The sequence below is a fragment of the Hypanus sabinus genome, chromosome 19 (assembly GCF_030144855.1).
Source record: "Hypanus sabinus isolate sHypSab1 chromosome 19, sHypSab1.hap1, whole genome shotgun sequence".
NCBI classification, from domain to species: domain Eukaryota; kingdom Metazoa; phylum Chordata; class Chondrichthyes; order Myliobatiformes; family Dasyatidae; genus Hypanus; species Hypanus sabinus.
The window spans coordinates 70,976,971-70,993,206 of NC_082724.1; the positions used below are offsets into that span (position 1 = coordinate 70,976,971).

The 16,236-nt window shown below is 40.4% G+C and overlaps 1 protein-coding gene across 13 annotated transcripts in view; it reads right to left on the reverse strand.

Moving 5' to 3' along the window:
• The window catches only part of pbrm1 (polybromo 1), a 95,458-nt gene that overhangs the window by 27,948 nt on the left and 51,274 nt on the right, over window positions 1–16,236 (reverse strand). For all 13 annotated transcript variants that reach the window (XM_059944654.1, XM_059944652.1, XM_059944661.1 and 10 more), the window contains 4 exons: window positions 13,056–13,276; window positions 12,216–12,407; window positions 10,235–10,392; window positions 8,932–9,201 (listed from right to left, as the gene is read on the reverse strand). In XM_059944654.1, coding sequence (XP_059800637.1) covers window positions 8,932–9,201; window positions 10,235–10,392; window positions 12,216–12,407; window positions 13,056–13,276 — 841 coding nt within the window. The remainder of the gene's footprint in view (window positions 1–8,931; window positions 9,202–10,234; window positions 10,393–12,215; window positions 12,408–13,055; window positions 13,277–16,236) is intronic.

Sequence of the window (16,236 nt, forward strand, 5' to 3'; positions counted from 1 at the left end):
ATCCTTACACTATGACGTGTGAAGTTAAGGCTTCAATATGGTGAAAAGAATAATACAAATGAAGCAAAGGAAAACTTAGTATTCCAATTCTTTGATCTATTACTAGAATTATCTTCTTAACAAAAATTGGGAGATGAATTAATTTTATCTCCCTATATAACAGGACTATCAGAATCTGTATATTCAGAAGCATAGCTTTTTGTAATTATGTCAGATATACTAAAACAGAAAATGAGTCAGCTTCATATTTTGCTATGAAATTTCTGTTCTCCCAGAAAGTAAAACATACTGTGATTTGCAGAGCTGTCAAACACTCTTCATATGACAAACCATTGAATCCTGGAGTAATTTTCATGAGCCTCCTTTGAACTCTTGCCAGTTTCAGCACATCCTTTCTAAGAGTTGGGGCCCAAATGTGCTCACAATACTCCAAGTGAGATCTCCCCAGTGTTTTATAAAGTCTCAACAGTATATCGTTGCTTTTATATTCTAGTTCTTTTGACATTGCATTTGCTTCCTCACCATGGACTCTACCTGCAAACCAAATTTGGTTCGGAATGCTGATTCTATTGTTTGCATGATTTGTTTTTTCCCTCTTTGCGCATTGGGTATCGGTCTTCATTTTTTAAAATTGATTTATTTTGGGTTTCTTACTTTGTGGGTGCCTGTAAGCAGACAACTCTCAAAGTTATATAAATTAACTGGTCCTTCAGGCCCAATGACGCCGAGCTGTGTGACAAAGCATCTGCTGATTTTTTCTTGTTTGTAATATCATGATCTTAATTGTATGTGGTACAATGTAAAACAGATAGTTTTCAAAAATTTGCTCCTGTAGACAAGAGTTTTCAGAATTTGTTGGCTGTTTTAGCTTTAACATCAAATATTGTCTTGCTTGGAGGAAATGTTCTCTCAAAAAAAACCCTAACACCCGAGGAAATTATTAAGTTTGAAAGTGAGCCGATGGAGTATTTGAAACACTGTCCATACTAGACCCTAATGGCTACAGCTACTTCGGAACAATTCTAGATTTCTTCTTCCGAATAATCAAGATTAATAACATAGTCATTAATAACAAACTAACATCTACCAGCCTCTAGCTTGCTGCTGTCTGCAGTATCTCACTCACTGGTTCCAAGGGAAGGTCCCTGCAGTTGAATGATCTCACTTTCTCTCCTTCGATGCTGTTGGCAAATGGTTCCAAAACAAAGTGTAACTGAGGCAAATTTGGACTAGTTCCTGTTTCTCTTTTTCATTGCTACTTTTGGGTGATTTTTGGGTCAGGGTGGCCTGCAGGTGAAGAGCATTGAGCTGGGCTGAACTGAGATACGCCTTTGATTTTGTGTTCTCACTCCATTTTTTTGTGGCCATTTGTGCAATTTGTTTTCGTGCTAAGGAGGGGTTTGATGTTTGCTGCTTCCTTTTGGCTGGGATGGTTCCACGACTGGCTGTGGAGAAGATGAATTTTAGTGTTGTATACCGCATACCTACTTTGATAATAAATATACTTTGAACCTTAACAATGACAATGTGGAGCTTAATTTAATATGCAGTAAATTGCATGATTAAATGGTATTATGTTGAGAAGGAGAAAAGGCAAATTAGTGAGAGAAATTCAGACAAACTAGAAAAGGGAATCAAAAAGGAAGAAAAATGGCAATTACACAGGGCCTGTTGTCTATAAGAGTAAAATATCCATGCTTAATGTTAATTATTAGCTTGTTGTTAAAGAAAAAGCAACTGAAATAAAAAAAAATTGCTGGAAACGTGCAGCATGTCAAGCAATATTGGGGGAGTTACATTTGCAAGAAAGTTTGTGAACTCTTTGCAATTGCTTGGTTTTTTGCATTAATTACTCATAAAATGTGGTCTAATCTTCATCGAAGTCACAATAATGGATAAACACAATCTGCCTAAACTCAAACAATGGTCGGACACAGGCTGAATCGAAGCTGTGGAATCCAGGTCCCGCTGCATGTTGATGCTACTGAACTACTGAACCCAATGACTGGACAGAGATTTACAGGCCAAATTGAGACAGCAAGATCCAGCATACCCAAGCAGCAGAACCCGTTATTTGGATAAATATTTAAGTGCTGGGCCACATTGAAAAGGTCAAGGTCCGAGGCGAGGTACAGGCCGGTTCATACTGCTGCTTGAAGCGGCAGAATGTGATGTTCCAACAGAGAATTAAGCGCCAGGCCAGATTGAAAGGGTCTATCTGTAGGGACCTAGTTCAGATTGCTGCTCCCTGGCATTTACTTGGCTCTGTACTGATCTTGTGGATTTCAGTTCAGAAACACTATTTGCATGATCATACACAAAGTACTGGAGGAACTCAACAAGCCAGGCAGCGTCTATGGAAACGAGCACAGTTGACATCGTGGGTCAAGACCCTTATCAGGACTGGAGAAAAAAATGAGAAAGATGAGAAATCACAGTAAGAAAGTATGGGGAAGGAGAAGGAGGGAAAAACACAAAGTGATAGGTGAAACTGGGAGGAGAGGTATGAAGTAAAGAGCTGGGAAGTTGATTGGTGAAGAAGAGGGTATCTAATAAGAGAGATCAGAAGGCCTTGGAAGAAAGGAAAGGGGGAGGAGCACCAGAGGGAGGTGATGATAGGCAAGGAGATGAGGTGAGAGAGGGAAAAGGGGATGGGGACTGCTGAAGGAGAAGGGGGAAGGGGTATTATTGAAAGTTCATGCCATCAGGTTGTTCCTCCGACCTGAGTGTGGCCTCATCGCGACAGTACAGCAGGCCATGGATAGACATATGGAATGGGATTGGGATATATGTCGATCCATGGCCTCCTCCCCTCATTTCTTTTTTTCCATGGCCTCCTGTCCTCTCCTATTAGATTCCCTCTTCCCCAGCCCTGTATCTGTTTCACCAATCAACTTCCCAGCTCTTTACTTCACCTCCCCCTCCCAGTTTCAACTGTCACTTTGTGTTTCTCCCTCCCATCTCCCCACTTTTTACTCTGATTTCTCATCTTTTTTCTCCAGTCCTGATGAAGGGTCTTGGCCCAAAATGTTGACTGTAGTCACTGACTACATAGACACTGCTTGGCCTGCTGAGTTCCTCCAGCATTTTGTGTGTTGCTTGGACTTCTAGAATCTGTAGATTTTCTCTTGTTTGTTACTGTTTGCATTTGTTTTTTGTTTTTCATTGCACATTGGGTGTTCTTCTGTCTTCTTATTATGGGTTATTTAATCTTTTTAAGGGCATGACGTGATTTTTATTCTTTGCTCATTGAGTTACAGTCCAAGCTGGAAAAAGGTAAGCAAACCTATTGGGTAGTGCCTTCTACAAAAGCTATTTAAAGTTGGGTGTTCTAATGAATGAGATAAGATTGGAGGTGTGGGTTGTAGAGGTGCCCTGCCCCAATATATATAAAAACACACAAAGTCAGGTTACTGACAGAGCCTGCTCTTCTGAAGAAAGATCTGTTTACGTGCACCATGGCTCCATCAAAACAACTTTCAGAGGACCTTAGACGAAGAATTGTAGAGATGCATGTAGCTCAGAGAGGCTACAAAAGCATTTTTAAAGATTCGAGTGTTCATCAATCCACAGTAACAAATTATTTACAGATGGACGAAACTCAGTACTGTTGCTACTCTCCCTAGGAGTGGAGCATGATGTGCAATACTGAAGAAGGTGAAAAATAACCTAAGGGTGACAGCAAAAGAATGGTTTAAAAAAAAAGAAAATTAGTGGTTTGGATGGCCAAGTCAATTGAGTTGCTGTGGCATGATCTGAAGAGGGCTGTTCAAGCAATGTATCCCAGAAATACTGATGAACTGAAACAGTTATATATGGAAGAATGGTCTAAAATTCGTTTCGTTATTGTGCAAGTCTGCTCAGCAGCTACCCTCAATGACCTCAAGCATAAAGCCAAAGCTGCACAGGAATGGCTTAAAAACAACCAAGTTAATGTCCTGGAGTGGCCAAGACCTCAATCAAATTGAGAATTTGTGGCTGGACCTGAAAAGAACTATTCACTCATGACAGAGCTTGGGCAGTTTTGTAAAGAAGAATGGGGGAAAATTGCAGTGTCCAGATGTGCAAAGCTGACAGAGACCTAGCCACACAGACTCAAGGCTGTAATTGCTGCCAAAGGTGCATCTACTGTATATACACATCTACTGATGCCTCTGGACACATCTTCAGTGATGTTCTTGGATCATCGGGTGTTTTGGGTCTTTCAACATCATACACCCTTCTCCAGGTGACCCAGCCGGGGCTGATCAGACCCCAGCTTGTGTCCAGATGGCTAGCTACTGATGACTCCATGGCTCCCCTCTTTTGAGCCATAGCCACCTTGAGGCCCTCTCTGCCGCATCGGTGGTACTGCGGATGGCTCTCCTCTTCCTCTCTCTCTCTCTTGATGCCCAAATCGCTGCAGACTCTGGCTAAGGAATGGGCTGCGAATCCTCCACTGGGAGACACCTCATTCTCCATCAAGCCTGCTGGCAGTTGCTGACCAGTCCTGCATGCTTAGAGAGCTTCCTTTCAAAGGCCTCTTCCAAGCGATCTTCCCTTGGGACTGTCAGCTCCAGCATCACCACCTGCTTCGTAGACTCAAACACGAGGACAATGTCTGGTCGCAGGGTGGTGACTGTGATATGGTTGGGGAACTTCAGCAGCCTTTCGGGGTCCACCAACAGCTGCCAGTTCCTTGCAGAGTTCTGGATGCCTGCCGATGTTCTTTTGGCAGGTATTGGCTGCTCCCCAGCTCTGACAAAGGCAATGGTCTGCTTGGAGGGTCGAGACCGCTTCGCCCACTCAACTCCTGCGCTGATGGTTTCGGCGATGATCTTCAGGACCCCATCATGCCTCCATTGGTACCATCCCTCACCAAGTGCCCTTGTGCAGTCGCTGAGGATGTGCTCCAGGGTTCCTCACTTGGAACACAGTGGGCACGCAGATGAGTCTGCCCCATGTATACAGGTTTGATGGGCTTGGAAGCACATCATACACTGCCTGGATGAGAAATTGGATGTGGAGTGGCTCGGCTTTCCAAAGCTCAGCCCAGGTCACTTTCCTCTCAACCGCATTCTCCCATCTTGTCCAAGCTCCCTGTTGCTTCATTCCCACCGCTTTGCAGGTTCTCCTCTCCTCCACTACTGCTCCCACCTCCTCCTGAACTCGATGGCGTCTTTCCTTCCCTCTGATGGTGGCCATTTGGGGGGTTGGAAAGGATCCTAGCCCAGCTTGGCCTCGTGTGACCTCTCCCACCAGCCTCCTGTGACACAGCCATTCTTCTGCTTCCTGAACAGCTTCCACCATCCTCCACTTCCTGCCAGTCCTCACTTGGATCCCTGCCCCAGCCAACTTCGGATCATTTGAGTCCCTGTACTGTACCGCTTCTCTGGCTCTTGTTACCTTGAATTCCTCCTCCAAGGATTTGAAGGGCAGTTGCAGTTTGTTGTGGTGTCCATAGAGTGTGATGCTGCTCAGGTTCTTTGTCAGCCCCAGCCATCTCCTGAGGTGGTTGCTAACCCTCGTCTCTAAGGTTTCGACTGTCGAGATCGGAACTGCATAGACGAGGAGGGGCCACAGGATTCTGGGAAGAATGCCATGCTGATACACCCAGGCTCTGAACTTCCCAGGTAAGCCAGTCTTGTCCATGGATTTCAGCCTGCCATCCAACTCGCTGCAGGTCGCTTAAATGGATGTCATGTCCCTTACAGAGCTGTCAAACACCTTACCTAAGCTCTTGATTGGCTTTTCAGTGATGGTTGGGATGACTGTGCCTGTGATGCTGAACCAGAACTTGTTTTCCACCTTGCCTTTCCTCAGCACCAATGATCTTGATCTGGCTGGTTTGAAATGCATCCGGGCCCACTCCACCAGCTTTTCGAGCCCCCACAGAATCCACCGGCAGCCAGGGACTGATTCTGTGGTGCCTGTGAGGTCATCCATGAACGCCCTCTGCACTCTGGTTCAGCAGACTTAGTGAGCATGTTCATGGCTAGGGAGAACAGTGTCACTGAGATAGTGCACCCTGTGATGATGCCAATCTCCACCTTGTGCCAGCTTGATGTAATTGCTCCTGAAGAGACCCTCATCCTGAAGTTGCTGTAATAATCAGTGATCAGGTCTCTGATTCTGCTGGGGAATGTGAAGCTTGGTCAGTGTGAGCTGCACCACCTTGCGCGGAATGGAGCCATATGCATTTGCCAGGTCAAGCCACAACACTGACTTGAAGAGGATGAGTAATTATGCAATCCATCATTTTGTGTTTAAAAATTGTAATAAATTTAGAGCAATTTGTAGAAGTTTGTTTTCACTCTGACACGAAAGAGTTGATCTGTTGATCAGTGGCAAAAAAGCCAAATAAGTCCACTATCATTCAATACTGTAAAATAAAACATGAAAACTTCTGGGGGGGTGGGGAGTGAATACTTTTTTATTGGCACAACATAGCAAGGGTGCCTAAGATTTTTGTATAGTACTGTATTTGTCAATGTGGAGTGGAGAATGAGTTTGTAAATCTGGTGGGAACAAAGGATGATGGGAACGGGGAGAGTGGAGGGATGTGGGACAGAAGGAATCCCAGAAGTAGGGTTGGCAAGGGTGCAGACACACCCAGCCCTGAGATATCGTGCAAAGTCATTTGATCCAAACAATTGGTTAACTGATCACTACTGAATGCGTCTCTGGTACTTCCCGCTTCCTCCCCTTTCCAAAATCAGATTTCCCCTCCCCCTCCCCATTTTCAGTCTACAATGGAGACCCATAGCAGAACTGGGTTTAATCATCACTCACACATGTCATGAGATTTGAGTACAGTGCAATATATAAAATTACTATGTACTGTCCAAAACTCTTAGCTCCCAGCTATATGGATGTCCCTGACTTTTGACTTTTGCACTGTACTGTAATTTTACATATTTTCATAGAAAACAGTTTTTCACTATACCGCAGTACGTGACAACAGTAAACCCATTTACCAATTTTAATTGACAATGAATGCTTTTAAACAGGTTTCTTTTTTTAAGTACCTTAGTATTGCAAAATGGATTTTAATATATTTGTGAAAAGTGCAATGCATGTACTGGGTATAATTTTTTCTGAGCATAATTGCTGAATAGAAGGAACAGTAAACTAGAGGAAATTACGGACTTAAAGATAACAATCTTTTAAAGATTAGCTGTATTTGTCACATGTACATTGAAACACTAAAACACACAATGAAGAAATGTTGTTTGCATCAATGACCAACACAGTCCAAGGATGTGCTGAGAGCAGCCTGCAGATGTCTCACAAGTCATAGAAAAGCACAGCACAGAGAGGCCCTTCGGCCCATCTACTCCTCACTGAACCATTTAAATTGTTGAATCCCATTGACTTCCACTTTGACCATAGTCCTCCATACCGCTCCCATCTATGCATGTACTCAAACTTCTCTTGAAAGTTGAAATCAAAATCACATGCACCACTTGCACTGGCAGCTTGTTCCACACTCCCACCACCCTCTGGATGAAAAAGTTTCCCTCTCATGTTCCCCTTAAACATTTCATCTTTCATCCTTAACCCATGACCTCTAGCCTCACCACCCAACCTCAGGATAAATGGTAAAAAGTGTGCACTTATTTGATCTATACCCCTCATAATTTTGTATACCTCTATCAAATTTCCCCTCAGTCCTCTTCACTGTAGGTAATAAAGTTCTAACCTAGTCAATCTTTCCTTATAACTCAGGTCCTCCAATCTCCTCAACATCCTTGTAAACTTTCTCTGTATTCTTTCAATCCTATTTACACATTTCCTGTAGGTAGGTGATGTAAACTGTACACAATACTCCAAATTAGGCCTCACCAACATCTTCACAACTTCAACATTAACATTCCAACCCTTGTACTCAATACTTCGATCTATGAAGGTCACTGTGCGAAAAGCTTTCCTTACGACCCTATCTACTTGTGACACCACTTTCAATGAATTAGGGACCTGCATTCCCAGATCCCTTTGCTCTACCACACTCCTCAGTGATCTAGTGCTCACCGTGCAAGACCTACCCTGGTTGGTCCTCCCAAAAGGCAACACCTCACATATGTTTGCATTAAGTTAGTCTACCTTTTTTCAGCCCATTTCTCCACCTGGTCCAGATCCCTCTTCAGGCTTTGATAGCCTTCCTTGTTGTTCACTATACCATTGATCTTGGTGTCATTTGCAATCTGCTGATCCAGTTAACAAGATCATTGACATAGATAACAAACAACAATGGACCCAGACTAATTGCTGTGGCAGCCCACTAGGCACAGGCCCTCAGTCAGAGAGGCACCTTGCTTTAGGTGCCAACAGAGCATCCCTTATTAATCCATACATTTTTGGAATGTGGGAGGAAACTCATGAGATCACAGGGAGAATATGCAATGTCCTTTCAGACATTGATGGGAATTTAACCTTAATCGCTGGCACTGTAAAGTGTTGCACTAACCTCAGCACACCATGCTGTTGAGGTAAGTTTGTGATTTGATCTGGGCTTGACAACTACTGGGAAGGATGGAGATGCCTTTAACAATTCTTTAAAGTTTGTGTATTTAAGATAGGGATGAAATAAATATAGTTTTCTGGAACTTGCCTGACTTAATTGCAGATTTTCCTGCAATTTTCCTGGATTTCTTTCCCAAAACTGCTAATAGGTTTTTTTTTGCCTGTCAAGGCAGTATTATTTAAGGAAGAATATTAGCCAGGATCTAAGAGAAAGGAGTTGACTTTAATATTTTGCCTGATTGTTGTCAATTTAAAATGCAGTACTCTCCCAGTACCGCACTGAGATCACAGAAATATCTCTTTATTCATTCCTGACCCAAATATTCCCATGACAATTTGCTGTTAAAGGTGATTTCCCTGCTTAAATGCCAAATAATTATCATCCTGAATTTATACCACTGGATTCTTTGTAAACAGATAGACTATTACCTTGTCAATTATGCTGTTACTCTCATCACCTTTGGATTCTTCAGCCATTGGTTCAACAGATTCTTTGTTTTCTGTTTTGTCTGAATTAGCAAATACAGAAGCAACACGGACAACTGGCAATGGTGTGTTTCTTGGAACAAATTTCACTGCACTTAGAGGCATAGTCCACAATTTAATCTTCTTGAAGGATTTGGTCTTTGCTGAATATCGAGATTCACAGACAAATACATCTTCATCTCTGAAACCCTCGGGGCGAATTTTGAAGTATTCCTATATTTAAGGTCAGATGAAAGAAATATAAAAGCACACTTTAGCCATATAATTTCACTCTAATTTACGAGAACTAAATGGTGCTGATAATACATTCAACACCAATGAAAATTTGTCAATAGTTATGAAGATCATTACAATCAGAAAAACATGCTTCAGTCTAAATAATTTTTAAAAGACAGAAACAGAACAAAAATGTGGTATTCAAGGAGTCCATATTCATCTTATTAATCAGTAATCACAGGCAATAAATTCCAGATATGATATTGAGTTTGTGTTAACTCACTTTCAACTGTGCAATAGTGATTTTGTTACTAAGCATCTAGGAAAAGCTGACTTTAGAGAAAAAAAACATTCCCAATTTATTTTAACCTGAGTTTCAAGTGATCTTTGCCAGAAAGGGGGTTGTGCAGAGGATGAACCTAAAACAATAAAATTTGCTATACCTTATTCTATGAACAAACAGAACATAGAAAAGCACAAGTTCTTTAGGCCACAATGTTGTGCCAATCTTTTAACCAACTCCTAACCCTTCCCTCCCACATACCCCTCATCTTTTTTCATATATGTGCTCATCTAAGAATCCTTTAAAGGTCCTTTAACCTATCAGCCTCTACCACCACCAATGCTTGATAATTAAGGCTGGCATATGAGCAATGACCATTGGGTTAATAGTCCATTTGGCTGATTGCAGGATTTTAAAATAAATTAATATTTACAGAAGTCAAATGAACAGGAGAATGAAATTGTAAAGGAGTTGGGCAGGAAGTCTTCTGAAAAGTGTAGTTCTCTTAGCTGTATGAGGATTTCCCCAATGCCCATTTGCATCTAGCTACCTGTTGTGAGCTAACACTGCCTGGGAACTTTTTGCAACTGCAGTATTAGAGATACACAAAACCTTTTGCAGTGAAGTTGTAATATTCACCAACTTTGCAACAGTGAGATCAAATAACATATTTTAAAATATTGGTCAATATGTTTTACGATAACTTCCAGCTAGTTATTATGGAGAAATTAAAAAACATACACTCACCTTTACAAACATCACTACACATTTGCCTAGGATTTTGCTGACTAGAACCTTATTATAGTAATCACTTTTGAAAACTTCTTTCTCAAGAAATTTTCGTGTAGCTAAGTGGAAAGTTTCATTTGGCCGATAAAACCAGCAACCATACAGCCACTTCTCACCTACAAAATATATTGAGTGCATATTTAACACTTTTGGTATAAATGTCAAGTGATTAAAAACAACAAAACTGACTTTAATAGCAATTTATAATCATATGTATAATCCAAAAATATTAACAGAATATATGCCCACTACTAACACTGGACGATATTAAATCTGTATCTCAGTAGTACGCTGTCTTAGAGTACCTGAGTTAGGAAGGAAAATGTTGCAATTCAGATTTATTCAGGTAACTGAAGATGACGAATGACCCTCTGTCAGCAGGCACCATCACTGTGTCATTGTATCTCGCTAGGTCCCTCCCTAACACAGACATTTCATCTGCTCTATTTTCCCTTTCACTTCTAAATTTTCTGGGTTCTGATGAAAGGTCATCGGCCTGAAATGGGAATTCTGTTTCTCTGTCGTGGATGTTGCCTGACTTGCTGAGTATTTCCACCACTTTCTGTGTTATCGTACAATGTGTTGTCATCAGGTTACTCATGGCACAATGTCAAACAATTAGGTCATAATTAATTTTTCCACAAAGATACCGATCTGGTAAATGTATATGGTATTCTCCTCAGAGTGTAGTTCATCCATTGTATGTAATTGCATAGATTGCCTAAAAGTAATTATGAAAGAAACGAAGTGTTCAAGAGCATCTTCAAAACCAATGGTATAACTATCATTTACTTTGCTGTTAAATTAACTGTTTAAAAGACATTATTAGATGAATTAACACTTGGAACAAGGCACTTCCTATTACTCTGGTTTAAAAGTGGAATGGGCAGAACAGTGGCAAATAGGACCAGCTCTTGCAACTTGATTAATGTGGATGAGTTATACCAATAGTTCCTCTTCTGTCTTGTATTACTCTTTGACTCTATTTCAGGCACTCAAGTGTCAGCTCTAAACCTTAAAGGGGCAGATTTTCTATAGTAATCTAGAAATGGGAATGAATCAATGCAAATAAAAATAGAGTTAACCATCCAGTACAATATTCTTCTTCACTTTTCGCACAGGGTGACTTTGCAAAAAAAAAATAACGAACAAGCTAATTTAACCACTAAATTAACAAACAACGTATTCATACATATTGTACCACATATATATAAGCACCTGCTCTCTCTTATGGAAACAAACACGTGTGTACACACACACGTACGTATGTGTGGATTGAGATACAGTGCACATTGGTTCCCATCACTTCACTCACACTACCTCTGGCCCCTCAAAACTCAATTTTTCTGCCCTGTTCTCCATACTGCGCATTCTTTACACCTACTTCTTTTCTGGCTTGGCTACTTACACTTCAGCTTCCAGTTCATAATCTCAGTCATATTTTTGTGCTGAATCCTGATCCTGTCGTAGTCAGGCCCAGGCACCTGACACGTCTGCATGTCCAAAATTCAACTACAATCTCCAAAATGTTTATTTTTTTTAAATCAACTTTTCTGTTTTCCAGATTTTTTCAGTCTACCTGGCAGCATAGCAGGGTTGATGCTGTTGCTAGATATGAAAAATCCCACTTTGCTGATGCTGGAATGAAATTAGTGTCGAGAATGAAGAAATCCACCCAATCAACATACTGTCGCGCACAATATGTTCCAATTATGGGCGTCAATCCTCAGCATTAGTAGTGAGTGGTATAGTTTTGCTGCTGGAGCAAAATCTGGGACTATACACAAGAATATAATGATCTGTTGCTATTACTTTAAACAGAACTAATATACAAATTCAAAAAATAGATTCTCTTTAAATCAACCAGCTACCATTCAATTTTTCAAAACACTATCTTAATTCTATAATCCAAAATTAAAAATCAAATGGAACCAGTTACCAGTGTCATCTTCCCAGAGTCTCTCAATGCAGACAATGTGGGGGAGTAGGTTTGGCTCAGCTGGCTCAACATAAACATAATCTCCAACGTGGTACATGTTGTCTTTAAAGCTGCAGTCTTGGCTATAAGTACGCTGGATTCCATATGTTCCATGGCTTCCTGCTTGATCATCATTCATATTCTTCTCAGATTCTATTTAGAAGAATTATACATTTTACTTTGTGATTCAAACAACTATATAAAAAATGTAAGATTCCTTACAAATACATTTTACAAATATACTAAAATTATAAGTGTTTCCACAAGACATGATTTGGTTTAGATTTAACTCGTAAGTTTATTTTTGATCTGTCTTAGTGGCTTAATTGTTTAATGAACAGCTGAACCATGTCATATCCAAACTTGCGGACACAGTTACATATATGAAGAACCGGCAGTACAATGGAAGGCAAACAGCATGAAACAAACCCAAAGGTCATTTTCAGGATTGAAGGTAAATGAGAACATGGGAAAATAAATTAACCACCTCATTCATAGGAAATTCCAAGAACTAAGGTTAAAAATTTTTAGACCAAACACTTTTTCCCAACTAACATTTTCTATGTCCTTTCCTCTCAGGAACTCTTCTAATATAAATTCACATGGATGAAGGCTTAATTTCTCCGAGAGTTGTTGATTATATAAAAAGGTAGTTTCAGGGAAGACTGGATACAGGAGATTGAGATCCCAGAAGAGCTATTGACTATCCAGATACTTTTTTGTTCCCTAAAATAACAGCAATAAAGTGGAAAACTACTAAAACCTGTTGAAAAACATTGCAAAAATCCCAGTTAAACCTACCTGATAACTCTTTCTTCTCCTCTTCTCTCTTCTGCTTATCTTCCTCCATTTCTTTTGGTAGTTTTTCCTTCTTTTCTTTTTCCAAATCATGCTGCAAATGTTTCAGAGTATAGCTGAGAGCTGGTGAAAGCAGAATCTCTCCATTTTTGCATAACTCATCACGTATCTTAATGAAAAAATGCTGAAGTTCCACTGCATCTTCATAGATTTCTGAATCAGTTCTAAGTAGGCCACAGAAATAAATGTTAGTATTATTTGTGCTATTTTTCCTAAGGGTAATAATATGTAACAGTACTGTTCCAAGGCCTGTATATCCTGTGCATTCCAACTACCTCCACATTTGAGCCCACATAGTATCTACAGTTGCAAGAAAATAATCTGTGAACCCTTTGCAATTAGCTGTTGTTTTGCATTAATTACTCATAAAATATAGTCTGATTTTCATCTAAGTCACAATAATAGACAAACACAATGGGCCTTAACTAATAACATGCAAACAACTGTACTTTTCATGTCTTTACTGAATACATTGTTTAATTACTCACAGTCCAGACTGGCAAAAGTATGTGAAACCTCATATTTAAGTAACAGTTAGAACCTCCTTTAGCAGCAATAACCTCCACTAAATGATTCCTGTAGCTGCTGATCAGACTTGCATAATGACAAGGATGAATATTAGACCATTCCTCCATACATAACTGTTTCAGTTCATCAATATTTCTGGGATACCTTGCATTAACAGTCCTCTTCAGGTCATGCAACAGCATCTCAATTGTATTAAGTTCTGCACTCTGACTTGGCCATTCCAAAACATGAATTTTCTATTTTATTTAAAACAGTTTGTTGTTGATTTACTCATGTTTCGGATCATTGTCTTGTTGTGTCATCCAACTTCCATAAGCTTCAGGTGATGGATCACTACCCTGACACTCTCCTGTAAAATGTCTTGAAACAACTTTGAATTTGTTGTTCCCTCAATGATTGCAAGCTGTCCAGGCCGTGAGGCAGCAAAGCAGCCCCACACCATGACGCACCTTCCACCATGCTTCACAGCTGGGATGAGGTTTTGGTGTGGGTGTACAGCGCCCCTTTTCCTCCAAACATAATACTGTGCCAAAAAGTTTTGTTTTATCTGTCCATAGAACATTGTCCCAAAAGCGTTGTGGAACATCCAGGTGGTCTTTTGTAAACTTGAGATGTACAGCAATGATTTTCTTTGGAGAGCAATGGTTTCCTTCCATAAACACCATTCTTGTTCAGCGTTTTTCTTATTGTGGACACATGTACAGAGACCTTAACAAGTTCTAGAGATGTCTGCAGGTCTTCTGCTGTTACCCTCAAGTTCATTTTCACTTACTTCAGCATTCATTGATTGGAACACTTGACACTAAATAGCTTTTGTAGAAAGCATTTTGCCAGGGGTTCACATACTTTTTTGAACCTAGACTGTGATTGTTTAAATGTGTATTCAGTATTGCCAAGAAGTACAACTGTTTGTGTGTTATTAGTTTGGACAGACTGTGTTTGTCTATTTTTGTGACTCAGATGAAGCTCTGACCACACTTTGAGTAATTAATGCAGAAAGCCAGGTAATTGCAAAGGGTTCACAAACTTTTCTTGCAACTGTATGGTTGGTGGGGAGTGGGCTGTAAATACTAAAGGCATGCTTGAACCTATTCTTAACCAATGTTCACAACATGTGATGCAAACAGCAAATCTTTGGTGCATGGCAGGACACAGAAGTCAGGAGAAATCCACACAGCAACAGATAGAATATACAACTTTCACAAAGACAGTACCAGAATTTAGAATTGCAAGTACTGTTTGATGATTTCCATGCTTAGCCAGAGACCCAGTTTAGATGAAAAATGTGCTGTTGGCTTTGCAAAGACTGATAATTCAGAAGGATCAAAAAGTGAAGCTGGATGCTCCTGTTTTATGTGGCTAAATAAAACAAATTATTCCTCCACTATGCTCTTCAAAGTTATATATTTGGCAAAGGCCACTCTGATCAACAGCCATTTCTTCAGTCCTCATTAGAGGATGCTGAGCCTATTATCACAAGTAGGCAGCACAGCCTGCTGTCTCAAAGCTCAGTAACCTGGCTTCAATCCTGACCTTTGGTGCTAGCCTGAGTTGAATTTATGCTTGTTCTATAACTGAGTGCATTTCTCCATGTCTGGTTCCTGCCACATCTCAAATGCTCTGATTTATCTTGTGTTATGTTCATTAGCTACTGTATATTATTCCACGCAATGGGAGGAGGGGTGCTAATGGGTATGCACAGGAGAAAATGTTACAGGGAAATAAGATAATATTTCTTGAGAGCCAACAAAAACTTGATGGATTAAAATTAAGTTTATCTTGTATTTGTAAAACTGAAGTATTTCTTTTGTTATTGGCCTTGAATGTATAGATTTTCTCATTCCATTTTCTTGAACACATTCAGTTTACAATATAAAACTATTTAGAATCGGAGAAGTTGGATAATAATTGTTATGTGGACAAAGACATGATGATGTTGCCCCGGCTATGTTAACGCCCTCTCACGTAGTACATAATGCTGCCATCTTGTGCCTCTATCCTGATTAAAATTGTATGTGTGGGCAGTTCTAAAATGATATAGTATTGGCCAAGAGTAAACAAGTGGAATTTTATGTCTTTTTTCTAATCAAGTAGCAATTATTGAACTCAATTTCAAATTTGTTAAGCAATGTATGAAGTTAATCTTTGAATATTTTAGGTTGTCGTAGCTGATTGGGGGGGGGGGGAGGGTTGTGTGAATAAACTCCTTCTATCTTTTAAATGCTCCCAATGGCGACTATCTGAAGTACCCACTGACAACAAAATCCATTCCTGGCCTTCATGTTGCGGCATATCTACTAAGCCTGGCAGAACTGTTTCTACTGAAAGGAGGGGCAAAGATGGATTACTGGTACCTTAAAACCAGTTGCTTCGGGCAGATGAGGCTCATCAGCCGTGGTTGGCAGCTCTTCTAGAAGGAAAACTCTGATCTCAAACCTTCGCTGCTTTGTGGCTATACAAACTCATGGGGAAGGCTTCAGGTATAAATGCAGAAGGAAAAGTCCAGAGCTGGATTTCCTATGACAGTTCAATGCTGACTTGCAACTCTTGAGACACTGTTGGTGTCAAACTGTACCAGTCTCTGCCATTCCTTTGG